Source organism: Girardinichthys multiradiatus, chromosome 10 (genome assembly GCF_021462225.1).
Source record: "Girardinichthys multiradiatus isolate DD_20200921_A chromosome 10, DD_fGirMul_XY1, whole genome shotgun sequence".
Lineage (NCBI taxonomy): Eukaryota > Metazoa > Chordata > Actinopteri > Cyprinodontiformes > Goodeidae > Girardinichthys > Girardinichthys multiradiatus.
This window is the reverse complement of record NC_061803.1, coordinates 20007966-20030623: the sequence shown is the minus strand read 5'-3', so window position 1 is coordinate 20030623 and position 22658 is coordinate 20007966. Positions and strand designations below refer to the sequence as shown.

At 41.1% G+C, this 22658-nt stretch overlaps 1 protein-coding gene across 2 annotated transcripts in view; it reads right to left on the bottom strand.

The window, feature by feature from the left end:
• Nucleotides 1–19186, bottom strand: part of tmem106a (transmembrane protein 106A) — a 31641-nt gene extending 12455 nt beyond the window's left edge. Inside the window, exons 1-7 of one of the 2 annotated variants that reach the window (XM_047376254.1) lie at nt 18839–19186; nt 15999–16173; nt 15722–15785; nt 15486–15639; nt 13910–13987; nt 12664–12707; nt 12483–12536 (exon numbers count right to left, since the gene is read on the bottom strand). In XM_047376254.1, coding sequence (XP_047232210.1) covers nt 12483–12536; nt 12664–12707; nt 13910–13987; nt 15486–15639; nt 15722–15785; nt 15999–16164 — 560 coding nt within the window. In that variant the 5' untranslated portion in view covers nt 16165–16173; nt 18839–19186. Of the gene's footprint in view, nt 1–12482; nt 12537–12663; nt 12708–13909; nt 14051–15485; nt 15640–15721; nt 15786–15998; nt 16174–18838 lie in introns of both variants that reach the window. The other variant, XM_047376253.1, reaches the window with a different exon arrangement.
• Between the last annotated feature and the right edge of the window lie 3472 nt (nt 19187–22658).

Below are 22658 nucleotides of genomic sequence, written 5' to 3'. Positions count from 1 at the left end.
GTGTACGGCCTTCGTCTCGAAGTCATATGGGAGCATGAGTGGATTGAAATGAAAAAATCAGACCCAGGGGTGATCAGCTTTCTTGAGAAAGTTAATGCACCCGAACCGTTATCCCCCCGGGATGCGCTGTATGGTGGACACACCTGTCCTATGAAGTTGAGGTACACAGCGGAACCGGATGAAACTGTACACTATGTGGATTACACATCTCTGTACCCTTATGTAAACGCCAACTGCGTTTTTCCCCTCGGACACCCCACCATCATTTACAAAGATTTTGATGACCCCAGCAGCTACTTCGGTATAATCAAAGCTGTGGTCTACCCACCACGTAACCTGTTGTTCCCTGTTTTACCTTACAGAACATCCCAAGGTAAACTTGTGTTCACTCTCTGCCGCACATGCGCTGAATTAAATTACCAGTCAGGTCCTTGCACGCATAATGATCAAGAAAGAGCTCTGACGGGAGTTTGGGTCACTGTAGAACTATGTAAAGCTTTGGAGTGTAGTTATCGTCTTGCTAAAATCACAGAGGTGTGGCATTTTGAAAAGAGAAGTGATACAATCTTTAAAGGTTACATTCATTGCTTTTTAAAGGGTAAGCAGGAGGCTTCAGGCTATCCATCTGAAGCAGTGGATCAGGAGAGTAAGTCAAAGTATATAAGCGACTACAAACTGCATCAGGGCATCCAATTAGACCCTGAGAAAATCGAGATAAATCCTGCCAAAAGGCAGGTTGCAAAATTGTGTTTAAACAGTTTTTGGGGGAAATTTGCGCAAAGAAGTGATCTGTCTCAGACCACAGTCATCACTAACCCTGAAGACTTTTTCAGCTTCATGTTCTCGAGTAAATACAGGGTTAACTATTTTCATTTTTTCAACCCTGAAATGTGTGTAGTGCAGTGGAATTTCAATAAACATGTCATATATCCACCAAGTAAGACAAATAATGTGTTTATAGCAGCATTCACCACCGCTTATGCACGTTTAAAACTTCTCAGCAGCATGGAGAAGTTACAGGACAGATTGATTTATATTGACACGGACAGTTTGATTTATGTGACAAAAAGTGGTGAAACTCCTCTGGAATTGGGGAATTATCTGGGTGATCTTACTGACGAGTTAGATGGTGACAGCATTTCGGAGTTTGCATCGACAGGACCCAAGAGTTATGCATACCAGACCAAAAACCGTAAAAATGTAATGATACGTGCTAAAGGCATCACTCAGACGCATGAATGCAGCGAGAGGGTCAATTTTGACAGCATCAAAGGGCTGGTCGAGGGCTACTTACAGGGGTCAAGTGAGGGTGTCATTGAAATCCCTCAGCACACGATCAGGAGGGATAAAAAGAGATTCCGTTTGACAAACGCGACATTTCTTAAAAAGTTTCGACTGGTGTATGATAAGAGACGTCTTTTTTCTGACGGGACAACTCTGCCTTTCGGTTATTAGAGTTGAAGAAGAAATAAAATAAAAAGTCACATGGATTTACAGGAGATTGATTTTGATCCTAGATTTAGAGCCCCTTTCTCATGTATGATAGTTGGACCCAGCGGCTGCGGGAAAACTTTCTTTGTAAAAAGTATTTTACAAAACTGTAATCATGTCATGGATATTGTTCCAGAAAATATTGTATGGATTTACACATCTTTTCAACCCATGTATGCTGAATTGCAGAAGATGAATAAAAATATTACCTTTGTGGAAGGATTGCCTCATTCTTTTGAAGATGAAAACCTGTTTCCTCCTGATCAGAATCATTTGATCATTCTAGACGATGTTATTGCTCAAGCCTCAGATGATGAAAACGTGATGAAAGTCTTTACCCAGTTTCGTCACCATCGTAATATGAGTGTTATGATGTTGACTCAGAATGTATTTCATCAGGGAAAGTTCAGTCGCACTATTAGTTTGAACTGTAATTATATGGTGTTGTTTAAGAACCCGAGAGATAAGCTGCAGCTGAACATATTGGCCCGCCAAATGTTTCCATCTCAAAAGGGTCTCTTCTTGGAGAGTTTTGAAGACGCAACGAGAGAAGCTCATGGATATTTAATCATCGATTTTACGCCTACCTGCCCAGAACATTTCAGACTGAGAACGGGGATACTTCCTCAGCAGTGGCCTGCTGTGTACGTACCCAGAACAAAGTAAGTCATCATGTCAGCGCGTATAAAAAGGAATTTACCATTATTCAGAGCTTTGTACCAGGCCTGTCCACAGAAACGTAAAGATATTCTCGCACACTGCTCTCCCGACTTTATTCAGGCTCAGTGCGAGATTGCACTGAATATCCTAAAAGGTAACATTAAACTATCACCCTCTCAACACCGACAATTGAAGAAACAAAGAAATATCATCAGATTGTTGGGTGATAAAAGAACCGGGATAAAAACTAAACAGTTGGCTCTCAAAAAGCAACGAGGTGGTTTTATTCTGCCCATCTTAACGGCTCTTGCACCCTTGATCGGTGATCTAGTGGGTGGAATCATCAGGAGATAATGTCTCTCAGAACATCGCAGAAGATGTTTCTCATTTCCCCTCATCAATTCAAGCGTCTGACCCAGTCAGACACGTCCATCAGACAGACGGCGGAGGAGAATTTGGATGCTGAAATGAGAGCGATATTAAACGAGCCGGGTTTGACTTCTTATGAAAAAATCAAGAGATACGATGCTCTTCTCCAGAGGTATCTGACTTTACTTAAGCAAGGTGTCAAAGAAGAAAAACAGCGGGTCAGTTTAACGCTGCAGCGTGACACAGAGGTTCCTGAACATGAGCGGTCCCAAGAAAAACAAGGCCCAGCGCAGGACGAGGCCCCTAAGGATCAGGTTCTTACGGAAGTACTGAAAAGCCTTCCTAAACACAATCGTAAAAATGCCGAGTACATTTTGAAGAAATTATCCGAAAGAAGTGAGAGTTGGACTTCGCGAGGTGAATTTGTATTTAACGGAAATATTATAAAGGGGTCCCACATGATTGATTTGTTGAAAAATCTCATGCTTCCGTTTAAAAAATCTGGAGCATCACAAACCCGAGGATGGTCTGACTTTCTACACACCTTGTCAGAGGTAAACATACCTATATCTTCAGTCATTAACCCTTATGCTCGTGAAGAATATAGACGTTTCAAAACAGAGGGTACATCGATTGAAAATGGGGGTACACCACCCAGCGTTAAGCAGAGAAGAAAAAGAAGAAGAAGGCAGATAACTCATTCTCCCCACTGGTCGAGATCTGAGCTGGAAGATCCAAAAAATGCTGATGGGAGATCAAAAAAGTCTCTTCGTAAGACGACACTACCACCCCGATGGATTACATTTTCACCATAAACCGTTATAAGAAAATGAAACATGTAGCCTATTTCTTTTATTCAATAAAATATTTATTGATTATATTTTTCAAGTCTAACTTCGTTCTCTACTTCACACACTAACATATGATATCATTACACAAATATTAAATCATAAGAAGAAAAAAAAAACAAACAATGAAAAAAAAAATAAAAAAAAGACATTTTAAATTCCATAACAATCCAGAAACATCTCCAAAGAGCATGTTCCGTGAGTATAAAATGTACAACTTTGATTAATGACACATTTCTGATATTTTTTCACAAAGTTAGATACCATTAAATCATTCTTAATCACATCTCCGGTGTATTTCGACAACACTTGCTGCATTGATAATCCGCACGCTCTATGACATAGATAAAAAATGCAATGGTGACCGCACACAGTGGACAGAGTGTTTTGAAGCTGATTATTATGATACAATATTTTTGAGGATCTGTCTTCTAAAAATGTTACGATGCTTGACGGGTAGAACCCGAAATTTGGAGAGAATCCATAAGAGTCAAAAAAGCTGGATTGACCATTCTCATCCAATGTCAGAGCTAGCCAGTGTTCCCCCGGCATGTGTGAAGGATGTGTATTCACGATAAAGTAGGCCGGCCCTGGGAATTTGTCAGCTAGCAGCGGCAGCTGGTCGCACGGCCACACACCGCAAAACAAATCTCCCAGCAGATGACGCATCAGGCTCTCAATTTCATGATTATTCATGCCTGATTAGATTAATAATAATCCACCAGCACACGCCTCTTTGAATCAATCTCTAAAATAGAATCATAACAAGCGTAGATGATCAGCGTGGTGGTATATGGCAACGGGTTTCTGAAGCGCATTTCCAATCTTAAATTCCCACTGGAAACTGGAGATAGAGCATCTGTGTCCTCACCCGGGTTAAGATTAAATGTGAATAGAGAGTATCCTTGATTAAATTCCTGACGTGATATACTCAGTGGAAGATCTTTTAGATGTCGTCCTGTAGCCGTAAACAAGTTGTAATACTCTCTCACTGAATGACCTTGGTTAAAATTTGGCTGGAAGGCTTTAGCAGGAATTTGTCTGCCATCCTTACACAAAGCTAAATATTCCATATCAAAATGATTAAAGTCAAACGGATTGAGATTGCGTGTTCCTGTAAAAGCGTCATGATCCAGTAACGCAATCACCACATACTTGGGAAAGATGCCTAAGAAAAGATTCTCTTGGTTGCATACCCTTGAATTTTCAGGGATGGAATATGTTTTTACATTCACACGTGAAAGTGGATACAGAGCATTTGCTTTCATTAAAGCTGAAGCGTGCCCCAGTCGTACAGCTGGAGAGACAGCAACTTTTTTGATAAAAAGAGATGCTCCTAATATCCTGAGTTTGTAAGTGGAGTCTCTTGCTCCCATGAGACAAAAGGCATCGTTGGCTCTTGTAAGTTTAATTTTAAGGTCAACAGAGTTTAAAAGAAGTCTCTCGCAGAAAAATATGTCGGCATGCAGGGGGCCTAGGAGATGTACCTCCCTGGAATTTGCCGTAAAGCCTGCTCTGCTGTTAAGACCTTGGTTAGGGCCGTTAGTTGTAACAATAGAGTTCAGAGCACCTGCAGTGTCTTTATAAAAAAGACCGGAGCTAAACTGGGTTTTTAAAGAATCCTCAGAAAAGTTTAACAATGTCTCAATCATGGCTCTATATGGATGTGTAGCGCTGGATTGTGAAATCATTCGATCTCCGAGAGTGACGTCACACTGACTGAAGATGGTGTTTAACGGGTAGTTGATGAGCCCTACAGGTGCATCATCTGGCAGGTTTGTTCCATTCTCGTTAGTAATTTTCACTCTGAGATGCAACAGCGTATCGTTGAGATCCAGATACTTTTCTCCATCTCCCGGAATGAAAAACTCGATCGGGCCTCCATCAGTGATTGCTGATAAAGGCTGGATCTCGGTGTAAATTTTATCTTCGATCGATAGCTGCGTCATCGGGGCAGAAAATAAGTCCAACTCTGCCAGCGTGCACTCTGATGATTTGTTATGTAAAAGAGCCATTATTTAAATATATCAAAACTTGCGGATGACTTCCTTCCTCTTCGTTTGTCAGCTGCGACTGATCTCCTTTTTCGCGTTTGTCGTTGTTTTTTAACCGTCCTTAAACGATCACCAGGGGGTCTTGTTCTGGGTCTTTTGGATAAAACCATAATTCCTGAACCTTCTTGACCGTCGATGTGTGCAGAACCACTCATTTTACTCACGGCTCTACCGATGACATCCGAAGCGATATTTGATGCAGCCGTTTTAAGATGGGGTTTTGCAATTGCAAATCCTTTTTTAACCAGAGGGGATACGAAGCGGAATAATTTTGAAAATAATGATCCAATTCCGCGTCCGTACATGACCGGGGCCCCATAAAACCCTGGCAGATTACCGCCTGATTGACTTACATAGTAATTTACAAAGCGATTTGGATCACGTCTCAGACTTAGATGTGCCATGTTCTCTCTTGCCTGCTTGATGCAGTGTTGAATGACCAGCGTAATATGAATGATAACCAATCAATCTTAGAGGTTATATACATATCTCTGGAATAGTTTATACAAATAAAATGTATCTCAGGCTACGTTGTGATATCACCGGTCTGAAGTGTAGTCTTATGACGGTCTTTCCATAGACGAAATTTACAGGAACGTTTTGGTCCGATTTAATTTCTATATTGATATTTTCAATATGTCTTCTGGAGACTGGAAGGTAGTGGGCGGGGTTAAACGTCTGAGTAATCATATCACTGAATGTGTCTTGTACTTTGACGGTCCGCAGTAAAGGTGCAAAAGTGTCGCCTACTATTTGTGGGCTGACCACGTCGCTGTAACAGTATAGGTGATAGAAACCAGCCTTTATATCCGCCGGAAAAGGAGCCAGTTTTGGTTCAGAAACATGAATCCATTCCCCTGGTTTCACGCCAATCATATAAGCTAGAGTGCTGAAGAAGCGTATTTCATACGGACTATTTGCTTGAAATGCAAATCTCTTTTGAACTTTGCTGAATTTAATGCGTAAACCCGATTTCAATTTTTTGAAAAACATTTCCATCTCTGTCTCGAGTTGAACAACGCTGTTATAGTAGCCACTTCTGATCCTTTGCGTATTGATCTCCACATCACCAACCTTCCTCCATTCAAAGTAGGCATCATAATCCGGTAAATTATGCCATGTATGAGGGTATGAAATCTCAGCTAATGCAACCATCCATTGGCCTTCTAAATCAATATGTTGAGCTAAATTTACACGGAAACTTGAACTGGTATTATTTTTAAACACTTCCATGCTAGCATTAGATGGAAGAGTAACGTAAAAGCCATCATCCTCTACCTGACGGTTCATGATGCTGTGTCAACTGTGAGGTTTAGTGCAAACCTTTTTTATACGTTTCGAAGTTCATCAAACTTGATCCAACTGTTGAATTTCTCAGGCCAGTTTTTCCAGCTTACAAAAACCTGTTTGACTCCCTTGACCGTACGTCGTTTTAATATTTTTTCCACTTGATACATCTTGTCGTTAAATATTTTTACTTTTTGAAGTTCCTCAGCGTAAAAGGAACCCTCGATAGGTTCTCCATCCAAATCTTTGAGTTTGTATACAGGAGGAGAACGGGGTATCCGGTCATAGACTGTAAACACTTCATCCGTAAAACTCTGTTCGTATTTTTTGTCAAACACTCCACGGACCTTGGATATTCTGACAAGATCCCCTTGTTTAAACGTTGTCACTGAGTCCTTGCAATATCTGTTGGACTTGACATCATACAGATTCTGAAACACTTGAAAGGCATTTTCTGGGGTCACTTCCATAGGGCTCATTTTAATGCTGGAGTGGTAGGAATGGTTGTAGCTTCTAGCTAGGTTTTGCAGTACATCGACGTACCGCCGGGTATTGTTAGCTGTAAAATATCTCCACATCCTTGTTTTTAATGTGCGGTTAAATCTCTCGACCACTGAAGCTTTTGCTTCACTCGCTGTGGCAAAATGTTCAATACCGTGTTTCTCCATTAAAACTTTAAATTTCTTGTTAAAAAATTCTTTACCGGCATCAGTCTGAAGTTTTTTGGGAATCTGGCTTTCTGTAAAAACTGATTCAAATGCCTTTACCACCTCAGCGGCTGTTTTCCTCTTCAAAACTCGTACATACGCCCTTTTTGAAAAGATGTCAATGACTGTTAATAAATAATTATAACCATCATTTTCCATGGCCAGAGCTTGCATGTCACAGAGATCAGCCTGGAACTGCCTCAATGGTCTGGTGACAAAAACTCTGTTTCTCGGGAACTTTATTCTTGCAGGTTTATGTAGAGTATAGGTATCTTCTCCTGATAAAAAATCTTTAACTTTTTCAACCGCAACCTTCTTTCCCGTTTCATCTTGCATAACCCTCCTCAGCCTATCTACACCCCCAAAACTTCCCGGATTTGAAGGGCTATAATATACTTTCTTCATCAGCCGTCTTCCTGCCATCTCTGCCGATTACTTGTTAAATAATGAGAAAAAACACACAGGAGGGTAGATTTATCCTTATTTTTTTTTTTTTTTTTTTTTTTTTTTAATATAAACAAAAAACAACCAGAAAACAAAATCAGATAAAATGCAGATGAATTCAAACACTACTAGCTTTTTTAAACAACACTTTTTGGGAAAGGTTACTATGTTCCTACTTTAATTGTATTTAATAGTAAAAAAGAAAAAAGAAGAAAAATCATATAATGCAGATTAACTAAAGTACTGGAATACTAAAAAAAAAAAATGATACAACAACAAGTCATCAAACATGTGAGATCAGTTTGTCAGTCCATAGCACTCTGAAACAGAGTTAAGTTGTTTGAGATGTTTCTCATCGACCATGCGATCATAAACGTGCGCTATTGCACTGTGGATGCCTTGTACCGATTTCAGTTCATATAAAACCGTCTTGGCAATCGTCTTAACTCTGAAGTCATCCGCTTGTATGCTTCGAAGTACCAGAAGATTCTGAATAGCAGGAATGAGTTTGGGGGTTACGAGTCGTCGTACGATGCGTTGAAAGTTGACTTGGTAATAATCCTCCCCCAGTACCTCCAGGCAATGGTGTTGACGCTGGCTTGGGTGGTTCGTTATACATCCATAGCAGGTTTCTCTGAGATAGTTCAAAGAGGTTATGTTGAATAAATGAAGTATCGCTGTTTTCACCGTATTGATGAGGGTGGTTGAGAACCAACCGTCAATTTCGTCCTCCTGGTTACTCTCATCCTCTGCTGAAGGCTGAGGGTCCTCCATCGGTTCCAGGGTTTGTGTAGGGGCTTCGGTAGAGGGTGAGTAGCCGGTGGCTACCTCCTCCTCCACGACCACCTTCATGTCTTCAGGCAGGACATTCGCGTCTACAGACTCAGCCATGAATAGCGGTGATGGTGAGCAGAGGTCTGGAGAAAGCGGTAGATATTTCATGTTGTATCCTGTAGGTGATGCAGGACTGTAGTGGTTTTCTGAGAATGAGGATGTTGAGGTGGATGGTGAGAAGAGGTCAGGGGAAGGCGGATGATATGGTCCAATGTTGAAGCTTTCATCGTGCTCAGGAGAGAAGTGGATCTCTGCTCGGTGGTTGTAGAGATCCCTGTATGGTGTCGGTCCACTCATTCTCATGATACGATTCTCAGTGTCTGTGAGCTTGCAGTTATCCCCCCGTATATATATCATAGGAAGGGGCGTGTCCTCAGAAGAGGGTTCGTTCTAAACGTAAAACAGGAAACGTCAGCGTTTTTTTCACTGACATGACATCGATCCAACTTCGTGACTTTTGGAAAAGGTCGGAAAGACGATGTCCAATTTCACTCATCTTCTCTGCCCAAGCTTCAAACGGCAGAGCCAGCATTGTCTTGAATACGCCGCAGTCCTGATTGAAAGCCTCCAACACAAACAGATCTGAGGGACTCGTCCGGTTGTTCCTGCGTCTGCTTGCCCGAAAAGACCAGCGGCCATTTGCTGTGGTTTTTGACCCCCACACTGCGCTAAAGAGAGGTTCTCTCTCAGCTATTTCAACATCGGATGGTATATGAAACATTCTCGCCCGTTTTACAGGTCGAGGAGACAGTTCATTTTCTTCTTCTTCTTCTTCTTCTTTCTCCCTCTCCTGCCTTGAGACTGTTTCAGGGCTATCATTAAGGTGCGGGATTGCAAGCTTTAACACAGCCCAGTCGCTGTGGGTGAGTGTACACAGAGCCAGTGATCCATTAAATACCTCGTCTTGATCCAATTGATACAGGCAAAGCTCTCCTATTTCATACATGAAAATATAACCCCAGCTGCCAACCAGGCCATATGGCTCCAAAGACCATTCTTCCTGCAGAGTCTTGAACGGGGGTCTTTGTACCCTGCAGATGTAGTATGTTGATTTCTTAGGAGCATTCAATTCACGGGATGAATACTGGTAGACGGTCACTGGGGTTTCGCACAGAACTGACATACCTCTTGGCCGAACCGAGGTCTGATTTTCAACCATGGTTGTTGAAGTTGATTTTGGATCCTCATCATCGGTAGAGTATGTCACGACGGGAATTCCGATAGGTATCTCCGTTGAGGAAGTATATGATGCAGTTGCTTGTTCATCATCATCATCTTGGCACGCGTTGCGTTTCTCCTCCGCTTGACGATAAACTCTCTTAACTCTAGCCATTGTTGAACGGGTGTTCTTTTTTTTCCAACGAATGCTGCATGTAAAGTGCAGAGTTTTATCTCTGTATTTAAAGTAAACACTAAGGCACGCCCTATTGTTTTCATTGGGTTATTCAAGGTTTAACGATGCTTACAAACACACCCCCTCTATTTTTAATTGGTGCTGATGCCAAACAGTTTCCGATAATACCATATTTGTCTTGTTCTATTTATAACAAACACACCCCTGTGTTTTAATTGACTCATTTAAGGTATTGCCCCTAATGACGACAACCAATCAGCATCCACTGTTACGCCCCCCTTGGACACACCACCTGCTTGACCACGTGACCTCCTGCCCACGTGGCAACCACATGGCGCCCATATGCCCCCCACCGGAAATCCCGCCCTCACCGGAAGTCCCACCCACCTGTCAAAAAGTTTGATGAAAGGGTGTACTTAAATTCTCTCACTTGCAACCTACAATATGACCACTATCAAATTCCATAAAGTGTTTTAATGCTGTCTAATGCAGCTATAAGGCATCATTTGTGTCTGCTGACAGATGTTTTGACTATCGGACGCTCCAACAACTGCCTGTTAATTCTATTCCTTAACTAATGAGCTGCCACTTATGCAACATGAAGCTGTTTGCTTGATTGTTTCACATCAAATTATTTTCATACCCTTCTGTGGTCTTCATGTGTGCAGAATAAAACGATTCCTTCTTCTTTTGTCAGTGAGCCTATGATTTCTTCTTGAACATACTATATTGGGCGCTTTTGTGACCATTTTGAAGCATCACAGTCACAACTGGTGCTTAATGTAAGCTTTGAAATAAAATATTTTTTAAATTTAAATTTGATGCACATACAGGGGTTGGACAATGAAACTGAAACACCTGTCATTTTAGTGTGTGAGATTTCATGGCTAAATTGGACCAGCCTGGTAGCCAGTCTTCATTGATTGCACATTGCACCAGTAAGAGCAGAGTGTGAAGGTTCAATTAGCAGGGTAAGAGCACAGTTTTGCTCAAAATATTGAAATGCACACAACATTATGGGTGACATACCAGAGTTCAAAAGAGGACAAATTGCTGGTGCACGTCTTGCTGGCGCATCTGTGACCAAGACAGCAAGTCTTTGTGATGTATCAAGAGCCATGGTATCCAGGGTAATGTCAGCATATCACCAAGAAGGACGAACCACATCCAACAGGATTAACTGTGGACGCAAGAGGAAGCTGTCTGAAAGGGATGTTCGGGTGCTAACCCGGATTGTATCCAAAAAACATAAAACCACGGCTGCCCAAATCACGGCAGAACTAAATGAGCACCTCAACTCTCCTGTTTCCACCAGAACTGTCCGTCGGGAGCTCCACAGGGTCAATATACACGGCCGGGCTGCTATAGCCAAACCTTTGGTCACTCATGCCAATGCCAAACGTCGGTTTCAATGGTGCAAGGAGCGCAGATCTTGGGCTGTGGACAATGTGAAACATGTATTGTTCTCTGATGAGTCCACCTTTACTGTTTTCCCCACATCTGGGAGAGTTACGGTGTGGAGAAGCCCCAAAGAAACGTACCACCCAGACTGTTGCATGCCCAGAGTGAAGCATGGGGGTGGATCAGTGATGGTTTGGGCTGCCATATCATGGCATTCCCTTGGCCCAATACTTGTGCTAGATGGGCGCGTCACTGCCAAGGACTACTGAACCATTCTTGAGGACCATGTGCATCCAATGGTTCAAACATTGTATCCTGAAGGCGGTGCTGTGTATCAGGATGATAATGCACCAATACAGACAGCAAGACTGGTGAAAGATTGGTTTGATGAACATGAAAGTGAAGTTGAACATCTCCCATGGCCTGCACAGTCAATAGATCTAAATATTATTGAGTCACTTTGGGGTGTTTTGGAGGAGCGAGTCAGGAAACGTTTTCCTCCACCAGAATCACGTAGTGACCTGGCCACTATCCTGCAAGAATGGCTTAAAATCCCTCTGACCACTGTGCAGGACTTGTATATGTAATTCCCAAGACGAATTGATGCTGTATTGGCCGCAAAAGGAGGCCTTACACCATACTAATAAATTATTGTGGTCTAAAACCAGGTGTTTCAGTTTCATTGTCCAACCCCTGTATTTGCTTCTGAAACTCAAAGGTGAAGTGACTTGACGTAAAAGTCTGCTGCTAAAAAGAAAAGCAGAAGTGCTTCGTTTTCAGAGGCAAAACAAAACATAAATAGGGAAAAAGAAAGCCACAACAATTTTGTGGCCTAGATCTTTTCTTCATTCGCTAAGAACAAAAACAAAACTGAGTTACGCTGTCCTTCTGTGCTGTCTGAAGAGAACATCAGCCTTTTTTCATGACTGTGGCTTCATACAGCTGCAGAGAAGTGTGCCTTCAGTGTTGCGGAATTGAGATAAGTTGACATGGCTGCCTTTACGGTCAATTTGACATTGAGATTGAAACTTACTGCAGCTTCAGGAACAATGTGTGAATCTTGATGGTAGTTGACTTGCAGTAATTGCTGAAAGATAAAAATGAAATGGTGACAGCAGCTGAATCCACACATTCAGACAATAAAAAATGAATGTAGATCCAGAATGTCCTCGAATGTTTTGAGCAGTGTGGTGATAATCAAGTTTAGTTCTTACTTTAAGCCTTTGTCTTCGAGCGGCAGGTCGATTTGAACGGTATACTGAAAAAAACAACATGCAGGTAAGAAACATATAATGGGCCAAATGTAGGACTTTGTCAAAGTATTCATACCCTTTGAAAGTACACAAACCTCAATGGACTTTAGTGTGATTTTCCTGAACAGCATATATTTGTATTTAACCCCTTTACTCCAATACCCTGTATAAAATCCAGTGCAACTAATTGCCTTGTGTGTAACTTAATTTCAGTATAGATGCAGTTGTTCTGTAAGAGGTTTGTTACAGAACATTATTCAGCAAACAGTATCACAAAGACCAAGCAACACAGCAGACAGGTCAGGGATAAAGGTGTAAATAAGTTTAAGGCAGGGTTGCTTTATAAAACCATTCACCAAGCTTTGAACATCTTACAGAGCACATGGGCATGACTAACCACCTTTTCTCAGGGGCCAGGTAAGGAAAAACATTAATCAGGTAACAGCCAAGAGGCCAATGGTAATGTTGGAGGAGCTGTGGGGAGGACAGGACAACTATTTGTCATGGACTCGAGAAATCTGTCTGATCTGGCCTCTATGGGAGAGTGGCAAAAAAAAGCCATCGTTGAAAGAAAAACAAGAAGCACTATTTGCAATTTGCTACAAGCCATGTCAGGGACACAGTAAACAAGTCAAAGAAGGTACTCTGGTCAGATGAGACAGAAACTAACATGGTGGTGGCAGCACCATGCTGTGGGAATGTTTTTCCTGAGCAGAAATATCGTTTGAGTTGATGGGAAGATAGATGGAGCTAATACAGATGCAAGAAATCATATTAGACATGAGATACGGGGTGGAGACTCACCCTTTGGGCAGGAAAGCAATCTTAATCGTGCAGCCAAAGCCACAATGAAATGGTTTAGATCAAAGTACATTCATTTGTTGGAGCAGCCCAGATAAAGTGACAGACCTAAATACAAATTGTGTGGCAAGACTCAAAAACTACATTCACAGACACTCTCCACTCAATCTGAATGACCAAAGAAGCAAAAAACAGACAAAAATCTCAGTAACTGTATATAAAAATGGTAGACTTGATATGTAAAAAACCGTATTCACTGTTATGCACTACTTTGTGTTGGTCTGTCACATAAAATCCCAATGAAACATATTTTGTTTGTGGTGTTAACATGTCAAGTGCTAAGGGAGTGAATACTTTTGTAAGGGACTATATATCATTAGCATGATTTAATCTGGGTGACACTCACCGATTTTCTCGATCGAGACGGTATGGCCGTCATGTTGGATATTTTGGTATGACCCACCACTGTTTCATCAACCAGACCCTGCATGGTAAAGTCAGCAATTTGAACCGGAACAAAGTTCTCGTTGGTGATGTTGATGAGATTCTAGAGTAAAACAAGCAAACTGTCAATGGGGAAACCAGCACAAGTTGTACACCACTAAAAGTGTCAGCGGACTTTGCCCGTCGTATAACACCTGCTGCTTGTCATGTGTATGCCTTTCACGGCATCTTTCTGACATAAACTTTAAAACTATGACTGTACGAGAAGTCTGCATGATGTAGGTTTAAATATTAAATGTTAAATCTAGTTACGATGAAATGCGGTGTAGAAAACCTGCTTTTATACGGTCTTATTTATAGAAAATAAAATGGAAAAGCAGTGAGCGAAAACTAAGCACACCATATCAGCTGGTAGAACAGCGATTAGCTGCAACAATTCTCAGTTCCTCACATTTTAATGGAGGATATTTCACACACTGTTTATAACATTTCTTCAGATCTTTGAGGTTTGTGGGTATTTGTTAGCAATAATATGCTGTGTTTGGTGTTCACCAAACATCTAAACTTTGGTCACATCGCTCCAAAGGACTGTGCTACAGATGTTGTGTGGTTCATTCAGATGCAACTTTATAAACCCCAGCATTGCACAATATGATTTTGCGGAATTTTTTCTGGAACGTCCCCTTCTGAGAAGACTAGCAACAGTGGTAAGGGTTTTCCTTTTGAATAATATTTCTCACTGGAAAGAAATCTTAAAACCCTTCCCAGATTGATTAACGACAACAATTGCTTTTCTAAGGTAATTGCTGATCTCTTTGCCAAACTGACTTCATTTAGCACACACCTGTATGCTTCAGACCAGCAAACTGCAAAAAAGTGGTGCTTTTATACGGGTGTTCATTCTGGCTCATTTGATCAACTACTTTCCTACTTAATTCCTATGGAGGCAATACAATTTTACTTAGTTTTACACATTACATTTCTACACTGCTCAAAAACATTTGTAGGATGGAAAAATGAGTATAATATCGAGTCAGTTAAACATCTGGAATATGGATCTGGTCAGGTAAGTAGTAGAGGAGGTTGTTAAACAGTGTCAGCTGTTTTGGTGTTAATGAAATTAACAACAGGTGCAATAAAAGGTTAACAAACAAGACGACCCCAAAAACAGGAATGGTTTTGCAGGTGGAGCCAGCAGATGTTTTTTCTTCCTCTTTTTTTTTAACTGCTTTTCAGGAGTTTTGCATTTGACAGTCTGACTACCTCGATCCTACACAGCTCTGATGTAGTTGTTCATGTAAAAGGAGCCCTGACCAAGCAGTAATGCATATACCCTACAGTGCATAGAAATACTTTTTAGTCGGTCTGCAAATTAGCAGAAATAAACACTTCAAATATATCCTTCTGCGTGTAATGAATCTATCTACAATACAAGTAAAACATTTTTAATTGCGTTACTGAAAAATACCTTTTCTATAATATTCTGAGATGCCGACGTTAATGTGAGTGGATGGACTTTTGTTGTTGCCGTCACTTACTTTGACCTGCATGTCCACAGAGTTCGGGGTGAAGTAGACCATGACTGACAGCACGGACACGGGTGTGAGTGTGACGCTCCGAGGGAAGAAGAAAAATAGGATCAAGCAGCAAAGAAGAAGACATATAACCATGGAGATGCAGACATACAGCTTCCTGAAATACAGATGTAGCTTTGTTAACATCCTAGAATAAACAAAAACCTAATACTGAAACATTTAAATGATGTATTCCTTACGTGCGTCTGGGTTGTAGCCGCACGTCATTGCATGGTATTACAGCGAGGAGTTGATCTTGCTGGTCTGTCAGTACAAAACAAATTTTAAAAATGTTGTGGTTTTTACTGGACAACATGAAGAAATGATAGTGCCTAAACAATCAGACACATATGGTTTCCATTGCTGCTGAAAGGGAAATTGATCTTATTTGTAGATCAGTGTTCCATTCCAGTAGGTTACTGTCAAAAATGGTTAAGCATCAAAACAAAAGCGGTTTTCCGGTGGAATTAAACCAACCTCTGGGAATTCGTCCAGTGCCTTGACACGTTGGGCAGCTGTCACTTGGGGAGCTTCCATTAATGCTGCCATATTGAGGAAGCGTCTTCGGTATTTTCACCTTATCCGTTGCTTTTGTTACCTCGGGATCCACTCCTGTCCTGTTGCTGTGCCCCGTTGGTGCCATGACCCTTTACTGAAAGACAAAGTCCAGCTTAAACAAGAAAAACAAGAAACCTGACACAGAAAAAAAGCTGTATCAGGTCCAACTTTGGTCACATGTTCAACTTGATTTCCCTTTTAAACAAACTTTTAAACAGCAATAAAAACTCATTCCTGCAGCACCTAGAGCTCATGACGTGGAAAGGACAAAGAAGACACCCAGGACACCCAAGTGCATATCTTATGTTATCTGACCATTTTTTCTCCAATTTAAATTTGACAAATTCAGGCTTTCTGTCATAAAACCAATAATGGTGTCAAAGAGACACAGAAAATTCTGGAACAAAGAAGAACAAATGCATTGTATAATAAGAATAAATACACTAAAATAAGCAAATACAGAAATGAAGAGCCTTGCAAAATGCATTCACACTGAACTTTTTTTAGATTTTGTAATGTTACAACCAAAAACTTGAATGTTTTTCATTAACCTTTTTTCCTGATACCTGAAAAGTTTCAGCCACCTTTACTCTGATATCTCTGGTCAGCGGAGACCCAAAATGTATTGTTATGGCCCACATGCAATACATGGCATGCAGAAGAAAACACTGCACATCACCCTGGTCACATCATCAGCCGCTGTGAAACATGGTGGTGGCAGCATTATGCTGTGGGAAAACTGTCCATTAGCAGAAAGAGGGAAGAAAACCTATTAGAAGCTACAAAGAGTTTGAGACTGGGACAAAGATTCACCTTCTACCATAGCAACGAGCCTAAGCATACACATAGAGCTAGAATGGAATGGTTTAGATCAAAGCAGAAGTCCAGACCTAAATCCATTTAGGAAACTGCAGGACTTGAAACTTGATGTTCAATGACGTTCTCCATTTAATGTGACAGAGCTTGAGCCGTTTTTGCAAAGAAGAATGGGCAAAACCTCCTGCCTGTAGATGTCTAAAGCTGGTAGAGACATACTCAAAAAGTCTTGCCACTGTAATTACACCTAAATGTGGTTCTATATTGACTCAGAGGGGGTGAATACAAATACATGCAGCACTTTTCAGATTTGTATTTGTACAAAATTGGAAAACTAGGGATGAATTTAATTGCACTTCACAATTATGGACTACTTCATCAAATAAAATACCCCCAAAACAAAATAAAAGTGGTATGAATGGATTTGCAAGCCACTGTACATGACATAAAAACACTTGCTTATTTATTAATATATTATCTGCCTCTATATGTTAGGTGTATGAGGCAAGATAGCTTTGTTTGGATGTGCTGAACAAAAAACAAAATTACTATCTTTCCTAATTTTCTAAAATGCTTTGCAAAACACAACTAATGCTTACACTTATAATTCTTAAAAAGATGGCCTAATCCAACAAGACAAAAAAAACAAGTCTGCAGTAAAACATTATATTTGAAACAATGAGGGATATAAGGGCTGTGCAGTTGGTAGCAGTAGTGCCTTGCAGCAAGGAGGTCCTGGGTTCAAATCCCAGCCTGGGGTATTTCTGCATGGAGTTTGCATGTTCTCCCTGTGCATGTGATGGTTATCTCTGGGTACTCCGGCTTCCTCCCACAATCCAAAAACATGCATGTTAGGTTAATTAGTCTCTAAATCACCCTTAATAGCAGCAATGGTTCCAGCATGAATGGTGTAAAATAGTCTCCCTACTCTTAACAGCAAGTAGGGGACGACTGCACATGCATAACAGCAAGTTACATAAAATGTATAGTTTTTCTGGTACACAGCCCTTTTTTTAATATCGCCCTGGAAAACCGCCCATTTCAGAAAATCGCCACTGCTTAGGACTCTGTGCGTGCATGTTAGTTTGTGTTTTTCTGTGATGGACTGGCAACCCCACCTTTCACCCAATGACTGTTGCAGGTAGGTACCACCCTTCTGGGACCCTCCAACAGTAAGCAGGTATAGAGAATGGATGGATGGATGAATGAATATGTGTCTGAACAAATGCAAATATTATTTTACATCCAGATTAGAAGAAATGTACTTTGCCAAACTGACTTCATTTAGCTCTTTTTCAGGTGGTTTACACACTTTAACTCATGACTCAAAAGCTTCACAGTAACCACATGTACAAGTACTTCACATTTGATTTCCCCTTGACATTTTTTAATGTAAAACATAAAAGCATACACAGACCTCCTTTTTTTACTAAAACGAAGAGATCTCTGTACTTTCAACACCCAGTCAGTTATATACAGTTTTCCCTTAGTGATGTATTATATCTTTAGAGAAGTATGCCTATGGTTTATAGAGATTACTAAATTTGGCTGACAAGTAGAAAATAATGAAACTGACATTTTGATTGCAGCTAATCTTTTTACTTCTACTCTACTAGAGCTCATAAGAATAACATATTTCTATGATCCGTAGTTGGTCTGTTGAAGAGTAGGGTTTTACTTCAAGCAAATGATGGCAACTGCAGTAATGTTAACCTACAAATAACAACAATAATAATCCTTCCATAAGATTATAAAGAAATGTTGTTGTTTTTTTTTCTTTATAACCATTAATAAAGTTCATACATCGGGTTTTTCTGGCTTGCTGAGCTGAAAACCACCATTACCGTCCCTATCACAATTACATGCTGCTAACATGTCACACATGAGCTCCCATCAGCTGTGACGACTGACGAACAGGGACACCTTTTCTCCGACGTACTTACCTTCACAACTTGGCCGTTGCTTTTACTTCCAGGTATCCAGAGTGAGCATGTAAAATGTGTGTTGTATTATTTCTCTTTAAAAAGCCGCGTTGAAGACGCAGTTTTTCTATTCTTTGCGGTGTAAACACACCAGAAACAAGCGAGGACGAATAACTTCCTGCTACTCTTCGTTGACGGGTCAGTTCCTGTAGCCTAGGATCACATGGGGTTGATTTGTGATCGACTTTTCTTCCTTGTGTGGAAAGCAGGTTTATTGACTGGTTATGAGATGTGTTGCTCAACTGAGCATGATAGACTGGGCAATTTTACCTTTGCAGTCTATTTTGGTTTGGTTAGGAAAGGAAAGGAAAGTATATTTTAACTCTTGAGCCTTTACCTTCCTCTGGCGGCTGGTTGGTAGAATCGGACTAACAAAATGAATTAGAAAGCTATAAATCAGAAAACTGGAAAGCGTTACTGACATTGGTCCCCCGCCCCACTTTACGTTGCTTTAATGTGATAAAGTCATCTAAACTAAGCTTTTACACTCAACTTGTGTTCTTTTTTATGGTACTACCTGCCAATAAAGTGTTTCTGATTCAAAATTAAGCTAAGCCAGACGGGTTTAAATAAGATAAATTAGGTGAAAATAGATTCCATCATACTAAAACAAAGTATGTTAGAGTGAATTAGGCTAAAATAAACTAAATTAACCAATTATGTTAACCTATGGTAGACAGAACTGACCTAAGATATGCAATATATACAGGGGTTGTACAATGAAACTGAAACACCTGGTTTTAGACCACAATAATTTATTAGTATGGTGTAGGGCCTCCTTTTGCGGCCGATACAGCATCAATTTGTCTTGGGAATGACATATACAAGTCCTTCTCAAAATATTAGCATATTAGCAAAGTTCATTATTTTCCATAATGTCATGATGAAAATTTAACATTCATATATTTTAGATTCATTGCACACTAACTGAAATATTTCAGGTCTTTTATTGTCTTAATACAGATGATTTTGGCATACAGCTCATGAAAACCCAAAATTCCTATCTCACAAAATTAGCATATCATTAAAAGGGTCTCTAAACGAGCTATGAACCTAATCATCTGAATCAACGAGTTAACTCTAAACACCTGCAAAAGATTCCTGAGGCCTTTAAAACTCCCAGCCTGGTTCATCACTCAAAACCCCAATCATGGGTAAGACTGCCGACCTGACTGCTGTCCAGAAGGCCACTATTGACACCCTCAAGCAAGAGGGTAAGACACAGAAAGAAATTTCTGAACGAATAGGCTGTTCCCAGAGTGCTGTATCAAGGCACCTCAGTGGGAAGTCTGTGGGAAGAAAAAAGTGTGGCAGAAAACGCTGCACAACGAGAAGAGGTGACCGGACCCTGAGGAAGATTGTGGAGAAGGGCCGATTCCAGACCTTGGGGGACCTGCGGAAGCAGTGGACTGAGTCTGGAGTAGAAACATCCAGAGCCACCGTGCACAGGTGTGTGCAGGAAATGGGCTACAGGTGCCGCATTCCCCAGACCTGGGCTACAGAGAAGCAGCACTGGACTGTTGCTCAGTGGTCCAAAGTACTTTTTTCGGATGAAAGCAAATTCTGCATGTCATTCGGAAATCAAGGTGCCAGAGTCTGGAGGAAGACTGGGGAGAAGGAAATGCCAAAATGCCAGAAGTCCAGTGTCAAGTACCCACAGTCAGTGATGGTCTGGGGTGCCATGTCAGCTGCTGGTGTTGGTCCACTGTGTTTTATCAAGGGCAGGGTCAATGCAGCTAGCTATCATGAGATTTTGGAGCACTTCATGCTTCCATCTGCTGAAAAGCTTTATGGAGATGAAGATTTCATTTTTCAGCACAACCTGGCACCTGCTCACAGTGCCAAAACCACTGGTAAATGGTTTACTGACCATGGTATCACTGTGCTCAATTGGCCTGCCAACCCTCCTGACCTGAACCCCATAGAGAATCTGTGGGATATTGTGAAGAGAACGTTGAGAGACTCAAGACCCAACACTCTGGATGAGCTAAAGGCCGCTATCGAAGCATCCTGAGCCTCCATAAGACCTCAGCAGTGCCACAGGCTGATTGCCTCCATGCCACGCCGCATTGAAGCAGTCATTTCTGCCAAAGGATTCCCGACCAAGTATTGAGTGCATAACTGTACATGATTATTTGAAAGTTGACGTTTTTTGTATTAAAAACACTTTTCTTTTATTGGTCAGATGAAATATGCTAATTTTGTGAGATAGGAATTTTGGGTTTTCATGAGCTGTATGCCAAAATCATCCGTATTAAGACAATAAAAGACCTGAAATATTTCAGTTAGTGTGCAATGAATCTAAAATATATGAATGTTAAATTTTCATCATGACATTATGGAAAATAATGAACTTTATCACAATATGCTAATATTTTGAGAAGGACCTGTACAAGTCCTGCACAGTGGTCAGAGGGATTTTAACCCATTTTTCTTGCAGGATAGTGACCAGGCCACTACGTGATACTGGTGGAGGAAAACGTTTCCTGACTCGCTCCTCCAAAACACCCCAAAGTGACTCAATAATATTTAGATCTGGTGACTGTGCAGGCCATGGGAGATGTTCAACTTCACTTTCATGTTCATCAAACCAATCTTTCACCAGTCTTGCTGTGTGTATTGGTGCATTGTCATCCTGATACACAGCACCGCCTTCAGGATACAATGTTTGAACCATTGGATGCACATGGTTCTCAAGAATGGTTCGGTAGTCCTTGGCAGTGACGCGCCCATCTAGCACAAGTATTGGGCCAAGGGAATGCCATGATATGGTAGCCCAAACCATCACTGATCCACCCCCATGCTTCACTCTGGGCATGCAACAGTCTGGGTGGTACGCTTCTTTGGGGCTTCTCCACACCGTAACTCTCCCAGATGTGGGGAAAACAGTAAAGGTGGACTCATCAGAGAACAATACATGTTTCACATTGTCCACAGCCCAAGATCTGCGCTCCTTGCACCGTAGAATTGGCATGAGTGACCAAAGGTTTGGCTATAGCAGCCCGGCCGTGTATATTGACCCTGTGGAGCTCCCGACGGACAGTTCTGGTGGAAACAGGAGAGTTGAGGTGCACATTTAATTCTGCCGTAATTTGGGCAGCCGTGGTTTTATGTTTTTTGGATACAATCCAGGTTAGCACCCGAACATCCCTTTCAGACAGCTTCCTCTTGCGTCCACAGTTAATCCTGTTGGATGTGGTTCGTCCTTCTTGGTGGTATGCTGACATTACCCTGGATACCGTGGCTCTTGATACATCACAAAGACTTGCTGTCTTGGTCACAGATGCGCCAGCAAGATATGCACCAACAATTTGTCCTCTTTTGAACTCTGGTATGTCACCCATAATGTTGTGTGCATTTCAATATTTTGAGCAATATTGTGCTCTTACCCTGCTAAATGAACCTTCACACTCTGCTCTTACTGGTGCAATGTGCAATCAATGAAGACTGGCTACCAGGCTGGTCCAATTTAGCCATGAAACCTCCCACACTAAAATGACAGGTGTTTCAGTTTCATTGTCCAGCCCCTGTATATATCTGTATACATATATCAATATTTATATATATTGCATTATCTTAGGTCAGTGTATATATATATATATATATATATATATATATAAATATATCTCTGTAGATACATATATGGGCTGCACGATGGTGCAGTTGGCAGCACTGTTGCCTTTCAGCAAGAAGGTCCTGGGTTTGATTCCCGACCCAGGGTCTTTCTGCATGGAGTTTGCATGTTCTTCCTTGCATGAGTTCTCACCAGGTACTCCGACTT